This window comes from Silene latifolia, chromosome X (genome assembly GCF_048544455.1).
Source record: "Silene latifolia isolate original U9 population chromosome X, ASM4854445v1, whole genome shotgun sequence".
Taxonomy (NCBI): domain Eukaryota; kingdom Viridiplantae; phylum Streptophyta; class Magnoliopsida; order Caryophyllales; family Caryophyllaceae; genus Silene; species Silene latifolia.
In genome coordinates, this window is record NC_133537.1 from 19,578,829 (window position 1) to 19,600,421 (window position 21,593).

The 21,593-nt window shown below is 34.9% G+C and overlaps 1 protein-coding gene across 1 annotated transcript; it reads right to left on the reverse strand.

The window, feature by feature from the left end:
- Positions 1–2,042: 2,042 nt before the first annotated feature.
- LOC141623094 (thioredoxin-like protein AAED1, chloroplastic) lies at positions 2,043–7,978 on the reverse strand. Its single transcript, XM_074439142.1, has 7 exons — positions 7,550–7,978; positions 4,834–4,880; positions 4,621–4,735; positions 3,187–3,231; positions 3,042–3,101; positions 2,834–2,929; positions 2,043–2,432 (listed from the first exon to the last, which is right to left on the reverse strand). Exons 1-7 carry the CDS (start codon positions 7,967–7,969, stop codon positions 2,313–2,315), a joined length of 903 nt encoding a protein of 300 aa, XP_074295243.1. The 5' UTR covers positions 7,970–7,978; the 3' UTR covers positions 2,043–2,312.
- Between the last annotated feature and the right edge of the window lie 13,615 nt (positions 7,979–21,593).

Below are 21,593 nucleotides of genomic sequence, written 5' to 3' on the forward strand. Positions count from 1 at the left end.
AAAGAAGTTTGGTTGTTATAAGTAGAGAAGGCTATCGGCCGTGTCGTGTCCTCTCGGGTCCTGGCCCATCATGCTTAGTCACAATTTTGGCCCGGCCTAGGTATAGTGAATCGTGCTTTTGGGCCGTGCCGTGCCGGACCGCTTTTCCCACCCCCTCAATGTGGCCCGTCCCTTGGCCCGGGCAAAGTCGGGCCGTGCTCGTGCCGAACTCATGCCGCCCGTTGTGCTTCAGGTATTTTAAAGGTTTTTTTTTAACTATTTACCCCTAAAACCGTCGTGACAGGCCCATCGTGCCTCGTGCCGGGCCGTGCCTAAGCACGGGTTTTTTTTGGAAATTTGGCGTCGCAGCCCGCCTTTTACCCAATCGTGTTGGACACGGGCCACCATGTTGTCTTCACCATGCCGTGCCGTGCCTATGCGGGTCCCGTCCCCTCGTGCACAATTCATTGTGGTTATAAGACGTGCATGGCACGGTGAAAAAAACCATACATAAAAACCACAACACAATTTAATGAAATAGGCTTTTGGGATGGAATCTTTAAAGGTGTCGAGCGTCTTCTTTTGGTACCAAAGTATTAACCTACTTTACAAAATTTGTGGTTTTTGTGAAAGGGTTATTATGAATGTTAGCAATTTAGCATATGAGGGGTAAAAATTCACTCCGTATCTTATCGGGCTTGGTTAGAGTCAGTCAAGTTCACATGGTAATTTGACAAACTTAAAGTATTAGTATGTGACACTAAACTCGCCTGAATGCGCTACTATATGTCTATACTGATGAGGTTTTAAGTTTTAACCTAGTCGGAGAGACCATGGTCAGATATGTTCCACGCTCAAAATCTATTCCTATGTCAACATTACCTTACACCTCAACGCTAGTGCAAGAGCAAACACAGTAAGAGTTTCGTTACTCCAACCATGAAGTTGGCGATTTAACTTTTACCCACGACATAGTGTCCTCATTTGAAAAAAAAAAAAAAAAAAAAAAGCTCAACACTACTGTGCACTGAATAAAAATAGAGAATTGATAGCGACCAATTTAAACTATGGGCCATATGCCTTAATGCACAACGAGAAGCCTGTGACCTTCTACGAAAGCCCATAAGCCTTATTGGGCTGACAGATAAGTGCATGATGATATGCGCTGAATATTTGAGCCACGCTGTTCGACATCGACAAATTACTAAATACCGTCGACAATATGTCAATATGTAATGAACTTTCTAAGTTGCCCCTTATTATATCATCTCCAACATAAACCACAACATTTCAAAATTTTCTAAAATAACAAAAAAATGTCTAGGAGGATTAGAATAGAATCGTCACCTTTTTAATAACCGTTTCAATTCCGCAATTATACATTTCACAAGCCACAAGGTGTGAATTTGCACGTTGGAATTTCTAAAGGATCTAGCACGTTGGATTAGAACTTGTAACTCGGAAGATCAAACATTAAGATCCACATTGTACATCACACAGAAAGGGTCAAAACAATAGAGAACTGATAGTAATGAGGGGGAAGATATGAAGTGGTGAAAGGAGGATGAAGGCATGGTGAGGAAATATTACTCCATGAGATTTTACCCCTTGATGAGATTGTTATCCGGCTATCCCCTAAATTCTCCATTACGCTTCTGATAATTAACCCCAATCTAAACAAGCTATAAGACATATTAGATCATGCTGTCCTAACATAGACCGGCTATCCCCTAAATTCTCCATTACGCTTCAGATAATTAACCCTAATCTAAACAAGCTATAAGACGTATTAGATCATGCTGTCCTAACATAGGTCTTAGGAAGATTCAAATGCATGCTAACATTACTCTTCCTTCACCAAAGATTCAGAGATTGTTCTTCTTGACATCTTCTATATTTCATTATCTTTAGCATGGTTTAACAGGTACCCATACCGCATACTATGATATTATATTACACACGTTTAACCACACATAAAAGGAAAAGTGATAGCCGTACCTTGTACGTCTAAAGGAGATTCCCCAAAACCAATCAGCAACGAAGTGAGTAACTACTTGATTTATGACTTACTCACTTCCGGAAAATTTATAACTCATACGAAGTACTACTCTGTAGTAATGTACATGGTGCGCTAAATAGGGGTAGAGAGTAAATGTTACTGAAGCTATGGCCGTATATGTATTATTTTATGACTATCTAACACAGGCGTTCTATCTTCATAATTCTGCTTACGACATAAGTGTAGCCTATACAATTGAGTTAGGTTTAATACATTTCTTAAGAGATCTAGAGAGGTATGAAGTTCAATACAGCAGTAGATACTTACAGTATTTTCATGCAACTGGAACTTTGCAGCAAACATTGAGCACGTCATCTAATGGGGCGTGGTCACCTGTTCCTTCATCTTTTCGAGCATACAACAAGCGCTTCCCTTTGAAGACAAACATTCCTCCCTGTCAAGAGAGGGAATGGTTTCTTTCAAGAAGATAATAAGAGGCAAAACATTAATATTCTTGCCAAAGAATCATTATTCTTTGGATTCTGGATCATGATGACTATAAGCAAAATGACTTGCTAAACTTGACTTCCTTGTATTGTGAAAGACCCCAATGGTGGCCATTCAAAGCAATTCTTATTATGTTCCATCTAGAAAAAACAAAACCTCTACTATGTGGTTAGCACATGGTAAGGTTGTGTACAGCTATTGCATGGGTTTGAAAAGCTCACATGTTTGGGTGGTTTAACTAGCTTCTCAAAACAATGTAAGTGTAAAGTATTTGGGTGGTAATGTTGCTGCTATATTGGAACACCTCGAGAGTAATCAATAAATTCCTTCAAACCAAAGCCACTCTACCTGTTGCAAGACACCACTCCTGTCATCAGGTGTGGCTTCGATTGTGTAATTCTTCACAGCTTTCTGCAGAGAATCAAACCTTGAGAATACTTTTGCCTGTAAGATCAAATTCATGGGCATAGAATACTTATCAGATAAAGAAGGCATTTTAACAGAAGATGTGGGAAAAGTAAGGACAAACAATTCGGAATTAGAGTTCCAAGCTTACACTGGCTGGGTTGAAGAATGTACGACCGAAGCCATAGTATAACCCCAAGACATCATATGCCTGTATTAAGGAAGAGCCTTGAATGAAAATCCTATTGAAGTCGCAACTTCAATAAATAGCAATGGCTAATGAAAAGGGTGATTACCTTGCGTTCAGGATCTGCATAAAGGCACTCCATCGGAAATGGTAACTGGAAAAGCAATGATTAAGAAAGCGTCTAATGGAAAGAAAGTAAAAGATTACAGAAAGACCCTTATAGACTCTCAAAACCACTAGTCAGAGGAACCGAAGTACCAAAAATATATCTTTTTACAGGAAATGAAATATTAGCAAATTTGGTGAGCAAACATCTAGGTTTCCATTATTTTGAAAAGAAACATGGTTGTCTATTAACAAATATGTGAGACAATCCTTTAAAACCGATGATTGTGCATCATTTTATTTCTAAATCTTGCATGGACCGTGGAATTGGCGTCTCATAAGTCATAACCCCCATTTGATAAGAACTATCATAGCAATGGCAAAGCCTTTTACAAGAAACACCAAACAAAAATTACAAGCTTAACTCTACGTCAGACAGAAATCTATTGGCTACTACAGTACAAGATCGCTGAGTTATCCATGCATGCCAGGCTTGGGAGACCGCACTTGGACTCTTAACATTAAGTGAAGAAACAAATATGTAAGCACCTAAAATCTTCAGGAAAATCCCAAACCAAAAGCATGAGATAACAAAAGAGTCAATAAGCAAACGGGTTAATGAGGACTATTTCAATTTTCAAATAAGTAATTAGAAAGTGAAATTTATAATCAAATGATAGCTATCAGTAATTCTACGAATCCTGGCAGAGGAGCTTTGTCGCGTTTACCTAATTGACCAAAATGGAGAAGATTAGCAGACTGATATACTATATCAATCATTTTCTTTCTCCACATTAATTCCTTTAAATAACGTAGGCAACTTAATCAAAATATTACCTAAGCACCCAAACTAACCTCAAAAATTGGTTACCAACAGGTAAAGTCATGGACCACAACAGCAGACGTGGTACCATCGCATTAGATCTTTGTTACTTTTTGGTAACATTAACAACATTATCTCAGTGTTTCAAAAGCACCCGCCTAATCGCCTACAATGGGTCAAGTTTTTTTTTTACATACAACAATAATACAAACAGTACAATTATCATGGAATACTCTAATAAGGTGTACTTTGGGAGACAATTTGCATCTCACTCTTTTAATACTTGAATGTCAACTATTTCAAAGCCATACGTGATCCATCTTATCCTTCCATTGTTGACAACTTAACATCTTGATGAAGTAATTTTTATGGGTCTGTTTGTTACCATAAATAGACTAGGTGTACTACAGTACAAGAACATGTCGCTTGTCTTCGTTTGGGTTTTTCTGTTAATCTATCTAACCAGCACTAATATCGATGCCACTGACTAATACTTCAAGATCATATTTAATCTAAGATGCAGTTCAACTTCAACACTTGTGCTAAAGCAGGGGTGTTCTGCCAGGAAAAGTACTAGTCTACTAGATGTCAATAATCCAGGAGCAAAAAAGGTACCCGATCGGCAAGGATGCGAGCTTTACTAGCACTTCCCACACCAACAGCAATAAGCTTAACATTAGCAGAGTCAAATTTGGCCATAGATTCTTTTAAAGTAGATGCAAGCTCCCAGCTTCACAGGACAACAAAAGAACCGATATCAATATACCACTATGCCAAGCAGTAATTTAAAATCCCGACCATGTATTTTAAAGTTGAAGGACAAGTTACCAGCAAGGGCATCCAAAGTGCCTCAAGAGTGCAACTACTGCAATTCCCTGAAGAGAAAACAAATCAGTTCTCAACAAACACTTTGCATGCACAAGTGGTCCTTAGAAATTTGGATATTAATATTTCAGCAGTAGTTAACTGATTCATGGATACTAAAGTCAACAGATAGCATATCATGTGATTTGCATACTACCCTTTAAATTAGGCCTCCAAATCAGTATGAAATCACTAGTTGCACTATATTTCTAGCTGCCAGTTATACATTTATCAAAAAATGGGACCACGCATTAAATTAAACTAAGAATTATGAGATAGAAAAGATGCGACAGTTTTTTTTTTTTTGGTCCTAACTGCCATAACAAGTGTTGAATTTCAAATCTTATAGCTAAACAAAAGTTGCCACTCCATAGGTTAATATGCTTTGTGAGAAACCAGCTTTAGGAGATGCAAACTCGAAACACAAGTGATACTTGCTGCATATTTTAGACAATTTGAAATTTGTGGGTAGTTATTGAGAGGGAAGCATTTCTTATCCAAAGTTGTCGATAATAGGAGTGTAACCAAACAAATTTGAACTCGAGCTTTGATGGGTTTAAGATTAGCTCGGAAATAGGAGCATCGGCTCGGGCTCAAACTCAAATCCTTAGTTTGAGAAGGTGCGAGGCACGGTGAGGCGATTGGGTCCCAAGGGAATGAGGCGCGAGGCGAAGGCGCAAGCCTTTTAGACACGAGGCGCGCTGATTTTTCAAACGAACATCCATATTTTACAATCAAATTTTGTGCGAGACTAATCCCTTTTTGTTTTAATGAGGGCTAACACGTATTTACAAGTGAAAAATAAGGATGGGGGGGGGGGGGCAAAATAAAAAGAATATGGAAAAAAATGGAATTGCATAGTAATGCGCCTCGAGTGCGCCTAGGTTGCGCCTCGTGTGCCTCATGCGCCTTTTGTATTCCATGCGCCACAGGCACTCTGATGCAATTTGGTTGGCGCCTGACTGGTAACTCAGGCACACTTTTTTCAACTAAGCTCAAATCTCCCCAAGCCTAACAAATTGAGGTCAGATTGGCTCAGAGAAAGGCTTGAGCTCTCAAGCAGAATTCAGTTTATTATTTTCTTTTCTATTTAACATTTTCAAATCTAATTCTTACAAATAACAATAGGCCATATTGTTTAAGATTCTCTTTATATGGAAAGGAAACTGAGGCTTATTGGCTAAGTTGTAGGGAGTAGAAGACCAAATATAATTAAGAAAAATAATAAATATAGCTTCATTGAGCTCAAGCTTATAGGTTGGTTGGAGTGAGCTCAACTCGGACTCAAGCGATTGGATTACACTCAACACGAGGCCAAGCTTAAGCAAAAATTTGACTAACCTTATTTCAATAAATTGTCGAGCAGGCTAGATTTACGCATCTTTTTTCTAAGAGCAGTTCTAAAGATCGCATTTAAGATTTTATACGAAACAATCTTATGATTCTTATCTATTCTCCATCAGCCTAATACACCTTACGGAACCAATCCTCTTTTTTCAGTTTTCATCCTTTCTCTCTCTCGGTCTCTCTTCACCACCCACCCCACCGCTAGCGTCACCTAAAACTGACGACCCAACCCACACTCCCTTCAACAACCACTTGTCCACTTACCCAACAACCTCAAAGCACCTTCAAAATCCCTAATCAAACGCGCCCTCACCTCCCACAGCCTCATATCACCACTCCGACAGTCCAACACCACCAGAAGTTGCTGCACTACTGGAGATCCCACCCCCAGCCCTTACCAATGACAACCACCTTCACTCACTCCCTGAAACCCCTCTTGCCACTACCTCCGCCCCTAACTATAAAGTCCCTCAATTGCAGATTCACCACCACAAATGGCAGGCTCAGATGGCCACAACTCACACCTTCCCGATCATAACCACCCTCCCCTCCACGGCTCCACCAATACTCTACTATTTTCTGAAAATCGTACCCTAAACCATTTTTCTAGAGTACTTAGTAGGATTTGCCTCCATATCCTAACCAAATGACACCCTAAGAAAGTCATTGGCGAAACCTCTTAAGGGGAAGGGTTAAAAAGATGGCTGCAATGACGATAGAATGAGATGGTTGACGGCTTGGCAGCCAGCACGATCAGTGAGCGTGTAGTGGATGGAATTCTTTGCTGGTGGAAGGGGGAAGAGGCTGGGGAATTTATTTGTTTCTCCCCTTTTCTTCTTGCAAATTGTTTAATAGCGATGTTTTAGATAAGACCTCCTCGCCTCAAAATTTATCATCCTCTAATTTCATCTCAATTGAATTCAAACCACTTGAAAGTAGTCAAGTAGTTGGATTGAGCAAAGTGACATCAGACCTGGAATAGAACAAATTCTATCGCGCTAAACTGAACTGAACTAAATCATCCTAATCGATGCGCAACTCTACTTAATTTTGTCCAATACAATCACTAGGTTAATCATGAATCATACTAACGACCTTGATATCTATTTAACCTTATGGTAAATTGTCTACAAACCCTAGTACATTGTATCCAATTTAATTCCACACGAAATAACACATGAATAAACTAAAAACAAAATTGAATCAAAACTAGGGTTCATAGAACATGTACAATTAAAAGTTAAAACATCAAATAAAAAACACGCACAAATAATCGCACTTTGCAAATTTCGCTACGGTTTAACAATTGAAATGAATAAAAGCAAAGAAAAACCTCATTTTGATCCCAAAGATCCTTGAACATGACGGATTCACCAGTAGCCTTGAAAATGGAGACATCGCCGATAATTTCGCCGATAGTATCGGCGGTATTGAAAGAAGTTGAAGCTTTAGGAACGAGTTTGAGACCGAGTGAACTCGGTCTGCTTAACCGTGGAGAAGATACAGAGATTGAAGAAAATGAAAATGACGGAAGTTTGTTAGGAAATGGGAATAATGAAGGTGTATGAGTAGAAAGATGTTGAAGATTTTGGTATCCCGCCATTGTTATGGTTATTGATGTTGCTCCCATTTTTCCGCGATTTTCTAAACAGGTAACGGTACGATTGAGTTCTAGACTGATAGGACGCGAGTATACGAGCCACGGAGCCCGGAATATCCGTGTGATGCACGATGAGTCGATAATCACCATCATGTTGGGTTAGACCCGAAAATATCGATAATTTTTATGTAAAACGATTTTATGATAAGATATTTAAATGTATAGCAGTATATATAAGGCGGTCATTAGAAAAAATAAATAAAATAAAACTACTTAGTCGAGTTAAGATATGTAAGCTTGGTATGAGTAATTTATTTTAGAGTAATTTTTTTAGAATGAACTTCGATTTAACTTATACTCCGTGACCTATTGTCCACTATATCTCATTCTTAAGCACTAGGCTAAGACATAATTGATATCATTTTTTCAAAAGTTAATCAAGTGCTTTAGGGTACTTAGAGTAAATTTTATCAACCTGGTCAAAATTAATCCTAATGTTATGTACTACTAAATTTCACTAGGGATGAGCAAGTTTAGGTCCGGACCGGATCATTTGGTCTGGACCAAACCCGGACCGAATTTTTTAGGTCCAGTCCTCGGTCATCATTTTTTGCTTTTTCGGTCTTCGGTCCGGTCCGGACCAAACCCGGATATTTTAGGTCCGGACTAAATGGACCGAATTTTATGTTTCTAAAGACTATCATTATAATATTATAAACTAAATTACCATTTTATCTTCACAAGACATTATAAATTAATATTGAGTATTTTTTTCTCAAAAACAATCGTCTAATTATTCATAGACATTTAATTTAGTGAAACTTAAATGTAATTATCATACACGAAATAGTGAAAGAATTAGTTCTAGGTCCATTTCGGTCTAAGACCGAACCGGACCGAATATTTCGGATTTGGTCCGGTCCAAGACCGAAAGTTTTAGGTCCGGTCTTCGGTTCACAAAAATTTTATTTTCGGTCTTCGGTTCGGCCCGGTTCAGTCTTGAACCGATGCTCAGCCCTAGATTTCACGCCCGGCCGTTGACCGGGTAATATCGGAGTAATGTCTTATGTCGAGATAAAAAGTAGAAAATACGTATTTTGGGAGAAAAAGAGGAAACTAAAGCCTTGTAAACTAAAATTATAAAAACTAACATGCATGAGTGTGTATTAGTGTCTTACTATAATCTCTAACGTATTAGTTTGTTGAAATCGTATATATGGACTCCTGTAATCAGGGCTGAGCAAAAAATTCCGAACCGCATTTTTAAACCGAAACCCGAATAATGGAGACCGAAAAATTCGGGTTTTTCCGGTGCAGGGCCCGAACCGAATTTTTAAGCACAAATGAGGTGCGGGTGCGGGTCTAAATAAAACCAAAGTAGAGACGCTTTGAAAACCGGATTGACTTTTTTCTGAAAAAACATAATTTCATCTATGAATTAAACACACCCAAGCCAAGACTTAGGCCCAAAACATCAAAACCCTATTTCTCTCGTTCATCTCCTGCCCTTTAGTCTCTCACCCCCTATCTATCATCTCTAAAAAAACCAAAAATTCTTTACGAAGTAATTTTAGATGTCTGTGACTCTTTAATTGTAGTTTTGAACATCATTTACATGTCTATGACTCTTTGAACTTTAATACGTATGACTTCTTTATGAAGTAATTTTAACATTTGACAACCAAGGTCTTCAAATATTCAAAATGACAGCATGGTTATTGTGCCAATCAAGAGCATTCAACCAAAAACCGGGTTCGAAAACCGGTTCGGGTAACCGGTTTTCAGATCCGGTTTGAAAATTCCAGAAAAACCGGTTACCCGGATTAAAAGAGATGCGGGTGAGGTTTAAAAAATTTAAGGTTTTTTAAAACCGGGGACCGAACCGGTTTGTAAAATCGGATCGGGTACCCGATTTTGCTCAACCCTACCTGTAATTGTCTCTAAGTAATATTCTCCATGGGATATTAATTTACGTGTAGGATACATCTAACAAAATTGTATCAATTTTTATCTAATTCTAAAATATTATTGTATAAATTGATAATGCTGCTAATTATTCATGCAAAAAAACGGTGTAGAACATAATAAAAAGATAAACACGGTGGTTGTTACTCATCGTGAATGAGGCGATAATAAATTACTCCCCCTTTCTCAATCATTTGTTTACTTTTTTTATACTTTGTGAAGGATATTTTAATCAAAAGTAAACAAATGATTGTGACCTTCTTACCTTCAAACTATCTTAAAACTTAAACCCGAAAAATAATGGTATATCTCCAACAATTAAACAAAGAATCAAGGCAAATAATTAAGGCTGAAAATCTATAATTAGAGTCTATTGTTACCCTGATCATTTCAAAACAATTGCCTTAAGAAGCTTCTATGGGGACGACTATACTATTTGCCTGTATTTTTGGTAATTCACAATTACACTTTCTTAGGTGTACAGCTTAGGGGATTGTCGTCTCGCTGATCCCTTTGACCCTCTCCATCATTATTTGTAAAGCGACTATTTTAATTCATTGTTTGTTAACAACATATAGGGGGTGTTTGGCCAAATTTTCTAAGTGCTTTTCTAATTGTAAAAGTAGAAGTAGGGTCAAACACTATATTTTAAGGAGATAAAAAACTATTTTTGAAAAGTCAGAAGTTAATAAAAAGTTACTAGAAACAGAAGCACCAAATTGATGCTTCTGCTTCTACTTCTCCCAAAAACTCTTAGGATTATGGAAAAAAAAAACTAAAAAGCAGTAGTAGGCCAAACACATTAATTTGTTAAGAAACTACTTTTACAAAAGTTAGGCCAACCAACCACAACTTTTTCAAAAAGTAGTTTATGAAAAAACTCATTCTACAAAGTAAAAGTTATTTCACATAAACAAGGTCAAACAGCACCATAATAGTATTTGATCCATCTTAAGCAAACTTACTAATTTTATTTAAGGGTTTTTCCCATTTGTACCCCCGTGGTTTTCACTTTTCCCAACTGTACCCCTGCGTATGGGGTCTTATCAACTGTGCCCTTAAACTTAATAAGTGACTCCCATCCGTGATTAAACTTGGCTAAACAGACGGTTTTGGCTGTTAAGTGCCACCTTGGCATGCCATTTATGCCAACAAGGATGCTTCTTTGGCATTGACTTGGCATCTTATGCCAACATGGCTGCCAACTCTATATACTCCCTCACCTCATCAAATAAACAACACAAAGCATCATTTGTACACTTCTCATTCAAACCCTTTCAACAAAACCCTTAAATTGAGTCATTCCATAATGTTAAGATGGATAATTAAAGGAAAATAAGAGAAAAATAAAGGAGGGTGAAGAACATTGGAGGATTAATGAAATAAGATTGAGGGATGAGTGGATTATATAGGGGAAGTAATGGAGGGAAGTTATGGTGGGGAAAGTTTAAAGGCGGCTCGAGCTCTTCTTGATTCGGGATCGGGTTTCGCGCTGAGATGGTGACTCAATTGGTGAACTTCTGGGCAACTTTTGGGCAATACAGACGGAGGAGCAGGTCGTGGTTGCTGCTCTGCTGGTGGCGGGTCAGAGGTGAGGCGGAGACGGGATGTTGGTGATGTAGGTAGGTGATGAGATGTGTATAAATGGTGGTGGAGCTGCTGTTGGACTCGGGTTTCGGTGCCGAGTTCGGTATTGGCAGCCATGAATTGTTGATTTGAGAGCTTGAATTGGCTATGGAATTTAGGAGAGAACGAAGTAAGATGAGAAATTGGGTATATTGATGGTTTAAGATGGAGTTTGGTCATTTGATTGAGAATTGCCATTGTTAATTGAAAAGGCAGGATGTGATTTTGGTAAAGTAAAAGGCAAGCTTTGACTTTCTTGCACAAATTTGGGGGAAAAGTTTTTGGGGAAAAAAAGAATAAAAACAAAAGGAAAGCCATGTTGGCACAAGGCATGCTGCCATGTTGGCATTTAACGTCTAAAACAGATGGTTTAATGAAGATTGGTTACAGACGGGAACAACTAATTAAGTTTAAGGGCACAGTTGATAAGATGCCATACGCAGGGGTACAGTTGAGAAAAGTGAAAACCACGGGGGCACAAATGGGAAAAACCCTTTATTTAAATAACCTAAGGCTACTTGTATTTTTTTTCCCAACACCAAGTCATTTGATTAATGCACCACAAAATGCACGTACATAGCAATTTGACATTCACCTCGTTAGATACTTAAAATGCATCCTTATTTGGGAATTCGACATCCTTGAAAATGACTATGATTTACTCCATATTTTATGCTAATATGGACTTTTTGTGCTTATATGATGGACCATCGTGACTTTAGTGTTCCTCTTTCGATTATTGCAAAAATAGTCTACGTATAACGAATTAGTAACGTTCAAATAATACCACACAAATTTCACTAAAAACGAATTACATTGAAAAATTCTTAGCCTAATGATTAAGATTGAGGTATAGTGACAATAGGTCACGTGTTAGAATAATAAAAACGAACTATTAGACTACAAACTAAATTTAACGAGAACCAAGAAACGTTATTTGTAAAGCTAAATGATAACAGACTAATGCCCTGTTCTTTTGGACTGAAATTTTCTGAACTGAACTGAACTGAAATAGAAATAAAAAGATAATAATAATAATAATAATAATAATAATATAATAATAATAATAATAAATGTTATAATAATATTATTCATTATTATTATTATTAATAAAATATCAATAAAATATAATAATAATCTAATAAGTAATATAAAAAATAAAATAGTAATAGAATAATAAATAGAATAATAATATATTAGTAATATAAATAATATTATTAATAATATTATAATATATTAAATAATATAATATACTAATAATAATAACTAAAAAACAAATATGATAAGTATAATATAAATATTATAAATAATAATAATTAATATATATAATAATAATAATAATATAGATGTAATATAATAATTAATATATATATAATAATAATAATAATAATAAATATGTTATTAATAATATTAATAAAAATGAATATATTAATAAAATAATAAATATAATATAACAATATAATAATAATAATAGTAATAATAATAATAATAGTAATAGTAATAATAATAATAATAATAATAATAATAATAATAATAATAATAATAATAATAATAAATATTAATACCCTAATATTGCCATTAATCATAATAATATAATAATAAATAAATATGATAAATATAAATAGTAATATAATAAATATTAAAAATAAATTTTCATAAAATAATAACAATAGTAAATCAATACATATATATAAAGCATAAACTTTTCGAGCGATATTAGAGAGTCCAACTTTTTTAGAAATCCTAACAAGAGTAGATTTCGAAAAAAGTTAAATAAATAATTATCCTAATCAAAGTAGATTTCTTTGTATTTAAGCAAATTTTAATAAAATTATCCTAATATAATTCGTAGATCAAATATATTTTAATAAAATTTTCCTAATATAAGTAGATTAAAATGATCAAATAGATAATAGAAATTCATAATAGTTCAAGTTATCGCATTTATTTTCCCCCCACATATGGTCTCATACATTTTTAGTTTGTATTCTCGCATCAAAATTCAAGAAGCTGGTGGATAAAAGATGAATTTATTTATTAAATTATTATGCTAAGATGATGTAGTGTAATCTTACATAATTACATGAAGTATAAATTACGATTTCATCAAAATGTAATCACTAAATAATCATTTGAGTGTGTATAGAAATCATAAACATAAATGCCTCCATATACATTCAAGTTATCAATACATAAAACATTTCACTAATCTATATATGTCACTATTTTTGTTTAACTAATTTACTTTCTATAAGAATGTGGAGATCATGGTGGAATGAAACCGAGAAAAACTGAAGTAGAATTTGGTGGTTTAAACAACTCAAAGCTTTTGTGTAACAATGGAACAACTCATAGTGTTATTCATATGATGAATTGATGATCGGTTTTAGACTCACGCATTAGTAGTATCACTTAATTTCATCTACTAAACAAATTCATATATACTACCAGCATATATCCAAGTAATCTAACCATTACGAAATAGTAGGTTCTATACACTCAAAATATACTATGTAACTAATTATATGATATATTAATGTCAATACACATTATTCATATACTATATCTCATATTTCGTTATAAAAATTAACTGAAACCTAAAAAACGAGCTTAAAAGATAACTGAAAATTCAGAACCGATCAATTAACCGATTAAATAAAATCTGTTTTTAAAACTAACCGAAAGATAGCTTTTTTTTTTTTTTTTTTTATAATATGGTATAAAAGGACATAGTTAAGTACTCCATATTTAATATTATAAATTGAAGTATTAAAAAAAAAAAACAGGTAGCTTATTTCTCACATGCTTCGCTTATTTTTGTAAATAATTTATCCACCAAATAATTACAACAAAAAAGATAAATGAAATTTTGGTCAGATAAATTTAAGCTAATTTTTTTTCGAAACAGAGCCAAAATATGATATTTTATGATCTCTTGACCTTCTTAATATCAAATTAATTTCTTTTTGATAATTTTTTTGGCCAATGTTTACTTACTTTTGAACCTATTGTTAGGAGTTAATTTCATGTTCCATTAGCAAGGAGACATTATAACACAAAGTACGTATATATCATAATCATGAGAAATAGAATAAATTGGTTCAAAATAAATAGCGTTCCATATAAGAAAATTGTAAACTGTACAATAAGAAAAAACAAATTTGATCAAAAGAAAAATCTATCACAATTGTCCAATTATATCTCTTTTGTCTTGGATGCAACGAATATAAATAAAGTTTCAGACTCAAATTGAATTTTAAATCATGCCAACCATGGGTGTTAGGTAGACATGGGTAAATAAAATATCAGAAATAATATTTGAAAACTATAGAATAAGCGAGAATATAACATTTATATGGCACGAACTATTTTAAACAAGTTGATCTATGATTTTGAAATTTTTCACTTGTGACAACTAAGGGCATGTAACTTTTCTAATTAATATGGGTATGAGAAAGCCTACATTCGTCATGTCCCTTTGCCTGTATGACGTCTTTGCTTTTAGGAGTCGCTTTTTTTTTCCTATTATTCGAGACTTGGTAGAGTATTTTAGTCCCATTAGACATTGGGAGCAAAATTCATTGTTTTTTTGGAATTTCACACTAAATGTACGTCATCCTCTTCGCAATGATCCTACGTATTGCTTTTCCAGAGTCGTCAATACATTAGTTTGACCACGATTTTTGACATATTAATGGTCAAAGTTATAAACGACGTTTGACTCTTGAAAAGCAATGGGAAAAATGTTTATTAAGAAGGGAAGGGAGTATACATGATGAATTTTTTAACATAACTCATAATGGTATATTCTACCAAGTGTGGTATGTCGGTTATGTTGTTGAGGAACATCAACTCCGTAAGAGGATTATCTAAAGAGACATCGTCTTATTATCAAACGCCTTGGGAAATTCGAAATAGAAAGGAAGATAATTACGGGTTCCAAAAAAACAAAAGGTATTGAACCGAGCATAGGAATGACTTCCTCGGATATAAAGATTCCTTTCGTTCCGGAGACAATATACATTGAGGCTATGCTACGCTAGACAGTAAACAAGATTCAGAGACAATCATTTAATCATGTTGGAATTTATGTGCTGAAACTAGTTTTTAGTAATGACCGCCTTTACGTAGAAGCGTCAAGAACAACGTCATCCAAGGCATTAAGGTCCTCATCGTGATAGAGACCAAATGTATCAAGGCCAAACGAAGGACATTAGTTGCAAAGAAGTTTTCACAAATTTATCAAATTATGTGTCGTATTATATATTTTGCATGAAACTTTTAAGAACAAGTAGTCTTAATTGTAAATAGTCAAATACTATTTCTGTTAAAGTTCGATGACGCGCGAGATTATAAGAATAATAACTCTACAATCCAATTATATCTGTGAATGTTATAACTGATATAGTCAATACCAAATGCCAATATTTTTGTTGCATTTTTGTAAGGGGAACGGATGATTAGTCACTCCTCATCTAAATCAACTCTCGAAATTTTGTTTGCTCTCATTTTCAGCATAGTTTGACTTTTTGTTAAATTTTATAGTTTTCTATTACCGGATCATGGTAACGTAAACCAACGTTTCAGCGTTGCCAAAAAAATACTAACTTGGTAATTCAACGATTTTAAATGATGTCATAAAACTAATAAATGATGCTGCCCCCGTGCATGCAATAGAATTACAAATATTTTTTTATTGTTGTTTAGAAACTAATAATTCTATTGGAATTTAGTTTGGATTTGATGTTGCGAGAAGTTTATAAGGAGCAAATACACATAATTGTAAATATATATAATAAAGGTAAAATTATGTTTAAGAGATCTAACATTTTCTTTGAACACACTATATATAATTATGATAATTATTGTTTTACGTAACATCATTCAGTTTTACGTAGTTGTTGTAGGTTAAAATAATTACAAGACTCATAAAGGTCTGTCTCCGTTATTAAGAATATATTTTTACAGATAATCCTAATAGAAGCCCCGTGCATCGCACGGGCTTTCCAACTAGTAAATTAATATAAGAATAATGATAACAATAAGAATATAAAAATAAGAATAATAACATTAATGTTGAAATAAACTACTCTGAGCTGAACTGAACTGAACTGAACTGAACTGATCTGAACTGAACTGAACTGAACTTATTAGAACTGAACTTAAGTTCAAAAGAACAGGGCCTAAAAGAATCAAGAAGGAGAAAATACGTATTAAATTGAATAACAATAGAAATTAATCCTCTAAATTATGTAAGGTTAACAGTAAATTGCATTCTACGGAGTATATAGAAAGGGGAAAAGTTACGGAGTGTATAGAAAGGGACGAAGTTATTTGCTGTAAACTAAAATCACGCAAACTAACGTGTTCAAACTACGTTTATATTCTCAGCATTCAAGCATTCTACCTCGGTTGAGTTTCTTTTTGTTGAATTTTATATTGTACTAGTTTTATGCCCGTGCACAAAATGCACGGGTTACCTTTTCTATTATGTTATTCAATATTTGTTTGCTGATCCTTTTATACTTAGGTGTAATATTAATTTTTAGTATTTGAACGATACATCGTATAACTATGCAACATATAATTTTCATGTTTTCAAATTGTACATATAGACATGAATAATTGTTCAATTGCTATACTAAGTAATTAGGTATTCAATCCTTCCAAAAAAAAAAAGTAAATAGATATTCAAGAGTTTTGTTACAATGAATATATATTGAACAAATACTCGTGATTTCTTTCTAATAAGATTTCTTTGTTGCTTATTCAATAATGAACTTAATTTATAAATATATACATAGTATAATATCACGTTAGTGTTGTATGGTTAACCTTTCTATAATTATAAGATCCTGGTCAACAGAATGAAACCTTTCTTGAAGCATTTGGTTGGCCAGGAGCAAGCTGCTTTTGTCCATGGGAGATACATTCATGAAAATATTATGGTGTCACAGGCCTTGATCAAATGATATAGTAATAAAAACTGTTCACCTAGGAGTTTGATTAAGGTGGACATCAAGAAAGCCTTTGACTCTGTCCAGTGGACCTTCATAAGGAGCATGCTTCTTTGCCTCAATTTTCCTGAGCAGTTTACTAATTGGATTATGGGATGTATTAGCACTACCTGGTTTACTCTGAGGATTAACGGGAGCAATGCAGGATTTTTTCAAGGACAGACTGGACTTAGACAGGGGGATCCACTTTCTCCATATCTTTTTGTGCTTGGTATGGAAATCCTATCTAGAAGCCTCAGGAACTTGTGTAACAAGCCTCAGGTGTCCTTTCATCCTAAGTGTGCTAGGTTGTCTCTTACTCATCTCATATTTGCTGATGACCTCATGGTTTTTGTTCGTGGTGATGTCCCTTCTGCCATGGCTGTTGCACTCACCTTGGAAGCATTTGGTAAAGTGTCTGGAGCTAATGCTGATAAGACTAATATCTACTTTGGTGGGGTGACAGCTGCTGTTAAGAAGGAAATAATGGCTCAGACTGGATACATAGAGGGTTCTTTGCCATTTAAGTACCTGGGTTTACCCTTGCATGATGGTAAGCTCAGTCCTGGTATGTATGATGAGCTTTTGTGCAAAGTGAAAGATGCTATACACCACTGGACTACAAAACTCCTTTCCTATGCTGGTAGGCTTCAACTTTTGAACTCTATTTTCTTTGGGCTAGAGAACTACTGGACTTCCATCATGCTTGTGACACCCTTAAATCTAACCTTAAAATAATTATGTAATTCTACAGAAAAACTGGTAGGATATGTTTGTAAATGGTTCAACTAGTCAAAAACCTGCAATTTCAAAAGGTTTTTCTAACTAAACCATTCACAACCAATCCAACTCAAGAAGTCCAACATTCCCAGAAGCGGGTGCCAAAACCCTGCAAAAGCTGATGAACTACTTTACATGCCATAGCTAAATAGAAAGTGGAAAGATACAAACCCAAAATAGAAAAAGGGAGACATATGTCCCTTCAAATAATATACAAACCAAAAGATAAAAGGGTTACTATAAGAATAGCCAAAAACTAGGTCCAAGGTTCCTTGCTCACTAGCTCGTCTGTGACCCCAACAAGCATCAACAACCTGTCAATCGCATTTTATACAAACACGAAAGCCACAATTCAGTGGGGAGTAACTTCGAGTCCTCCCAGCCACGAATCGTCAAAATTAATGTAAATGTAGTAAAACATGTAAACAAGATGATAAAGAATTCAATTATCAATTATTCTAACATATGAGTCCTAAACTGACCAAACTAAACTAACATGTGAAACATTTAACAAATTGTAATCCAAACTCTATCAACCATAGCCGGCTTGCATCTCACCTTCTATGATTCATAGAATCATCAAACAAGAAAGGGCAATATATCAAAGACAGGCATAAGTTCTTAGCACCGTCAATAGTCACTTTGTAACTCGAGTCTATACCACGAGGTAGGGAAGGTAATCGAACCGGTATCTTGCTCTCGGCGGTTAATATTAATAAAACATGGCCAAGAGACAACACAACCCTAGCCTAAAAATCTGCAGACCTAGACATGCGGATACACACCACCGCACCCAAGACCCACAACTTTTTTTAAAACAAAGTGAAGTGAGTACCCTAAGGACACCACCGAAGGGTTGGCTAGTACTTAAGCTGACCACTTACTATCAAAATAAGTAACTGAGGTCATGCCCCAACTTGGATAAACATCCACTAGTCAGGAACACAAAGGCTATTAAGCAGTGAACATATACTCGTCAAAGACTATAAAGACCTATCTATGATGAAGGCCGAAATACTCACCTAGGACCTAGTCCCGCCTAGTTGACTTGAATACTTTAGCCCACACCACACACGACTCACCACACAAGTCAATTAAGACACCCACTTAACCATAAGAGGGCAATAAGTCCTACTTACAAACATAAATTCTAATATTCTATCATGTGAAAGACTATATAAATGTCTAATCAGCAGATAAACCAACAGAATCCTCAATACAAATTTCCAATTCTAACAATATTAACCAAATTAAAGGCTTCGGGGAATCTAGGGCCGTTTTTACAATATAAAAAGCTACTTAAATCAACTAATTACACATGTGAGATAAAAATATAATGAATGGCCTAAAACAAGAAAAAGGCCGACTATCTAACTCATTCAAAATTTCATCCAACCGAATTTTTACCCGCAACCCCAGCCCTGCGACAGGTACGGGTCAAATTGCGGCTGACCAATCACTCAATTAACTGACATCGCATCAGTCAAAGGGACTAAGGCTCAGTTTTCGGCACAATCAACAAAGCATTACAATTATCACTATAAAATTCATTTTGTAAACTATCCTAACATGTGATAATTATCAATATAACATAATTTTTCTACCATTAACATAACTTTTAGTTATTATTATGATTCACTTCACAAGTTTAACCATGTGTACTTATTCTAATTACATCCTTAATGAACCTAAAATGACGGACAAAACATGGAAAACCGCGAAACAAGCAACGGACCGACCCGGGCCAGCCGTGGGCTAGCCGTGGGCCTGCCACGGGCCTGCCGACCTGCTGCCCCACCCTTACCCCTCTTATTTTTTTCATTTTTGCTCAGTATAAGACCGTCTGAAAATTAATTAATCGTCCCCAATTCAACTTTGATAATTTAAACTAACAAAAGGCATAATTTAAGCTAACAATTGACATGCATGCAACCATTCTAAACATGTAAAAACTAATTCTCAAACAAAAATTCACCAAATATACAAAAATCAAAAACATGTGACGATCTTTCGTCGAGTAACTCGAAATATGTTACCTTAAGCTAGAAAAAAGAGCAATTAGCACCTCAAACCCAAACCCTAACTAGCAACTATCCGCTATCTTCGATAATATACGAGTCCCCGAACTCGTCTTCCAATCCTTCACCTAAATAAACAATAAAAACACACTAATTAAGCATAAAAACCGAAATTACCGAATTTTGGTCTTAAAACAACTTCAAGAAAACTAAAATTAAATTGTACCCAGTTGTAGATCTCGACGAGGGAATTCCGGAAAGGTAAATTTCGTGAAAAACCGATAAGAAACGAAGAATTTATGGCCAAAACAGCTTGAAATTTTGTGAAAATGGTGTTTGGAGTATGATAAGGTTGAAGATGATGAAGGACTAAAGAAAAATCAGAAAAAAAGAGTAAAGGGGAAGGGGATGCCGCGTGAGGGAGGAAGGAAAGGAGGAAAAAGGAAGTGCGGGATTTTTAGTCGGGATTTTTACGAGTCGGGTTTGACATTTCAATAATAATTAAACCGTAAGTCAAATGCAAATTCCGTCAAGACCAAAGTCTTTAAACACGAGATTACAATAAAATTGAGTATTCATACGACCCATTTCCAAATTCGTTTACCCAACGTTCAAACGAATTGTCATTTTCCCCCCGATACGCCCTTATTTCGAAATAAAAGTTTTACACGGTTTAAACTATTTTTAAACATTTCAAAACTATCAAAATAAATACTTTTCTTCAAAATATAATAAAATTATATTTCTTTGAATTATTTTTACTTTAAATACACTAATGTCAAATTTTACTTGATTAATTAATTATTTTCGAAATATATTAACGGTCCGAAATTTACGGGGCGTTACAATCACCCCTCCTTTTAAAAAGTTTCGTCCTCGAAACTTAGAAGGAGAAATTATAGTTATAAGAAAATATAGGTATCTTTTCAATGAAACGGTGATACTCTTGTTGATCAGACAAGAACATCCATATTCATATCAAGATATAAAAATATTTCTACACCAATAAATGAGAAAACCCATTATTGGGACGTCACCAACAACGAGATTCAACATTCACTAATGTTAAAACCATTAAAAAATCATAAAAGTATTTTCAAAATTTCAGTTTAAAGTTCTATAGTAAGAATAATATCTTACTAAATTACGGGTAAATACGGCTTAGTAACTCGGAAAAAGAGTAAGAAAAGGAATCATTACACAAAACGAGAAATAGCTTAGATATCCAATCGAACACTAGGGTTGAAAGAGAGTGAGAAATCATTTTCAAATGTTATAGAAAAATGTCAATTTGTAAATTTACTCCAAGTAAATGAACCAAAAGTTTACTCATACTATATAGAATCTATGCAAGATGGAAAACAACTCGAGAACGAGAAGTGCAAGTCGCGA

Coding starts and splice junctions, on each gene's coding strand:
- LOC141623094 (XM_074439142.1), bottom strand. CDS start 7,969: ATGATGGTGATTATCGACTCATCGTGCATCACACGGATATTCCGGGCT. Junction 4,736..4,833: donor CACTTTGGATGCCCTTGCTG/GTAACTTGTCCT, acceptor TGTCCTGTGAAG/CTGGGAGCTTGCATCTACTT. Junction 3,232..4,620: donor CTCGCATCCTTGCCGATCGG/GTACCTTTTTTG, acceptor TTGCTTTTCCAG/TTACCATTTCCGATGGAGTG.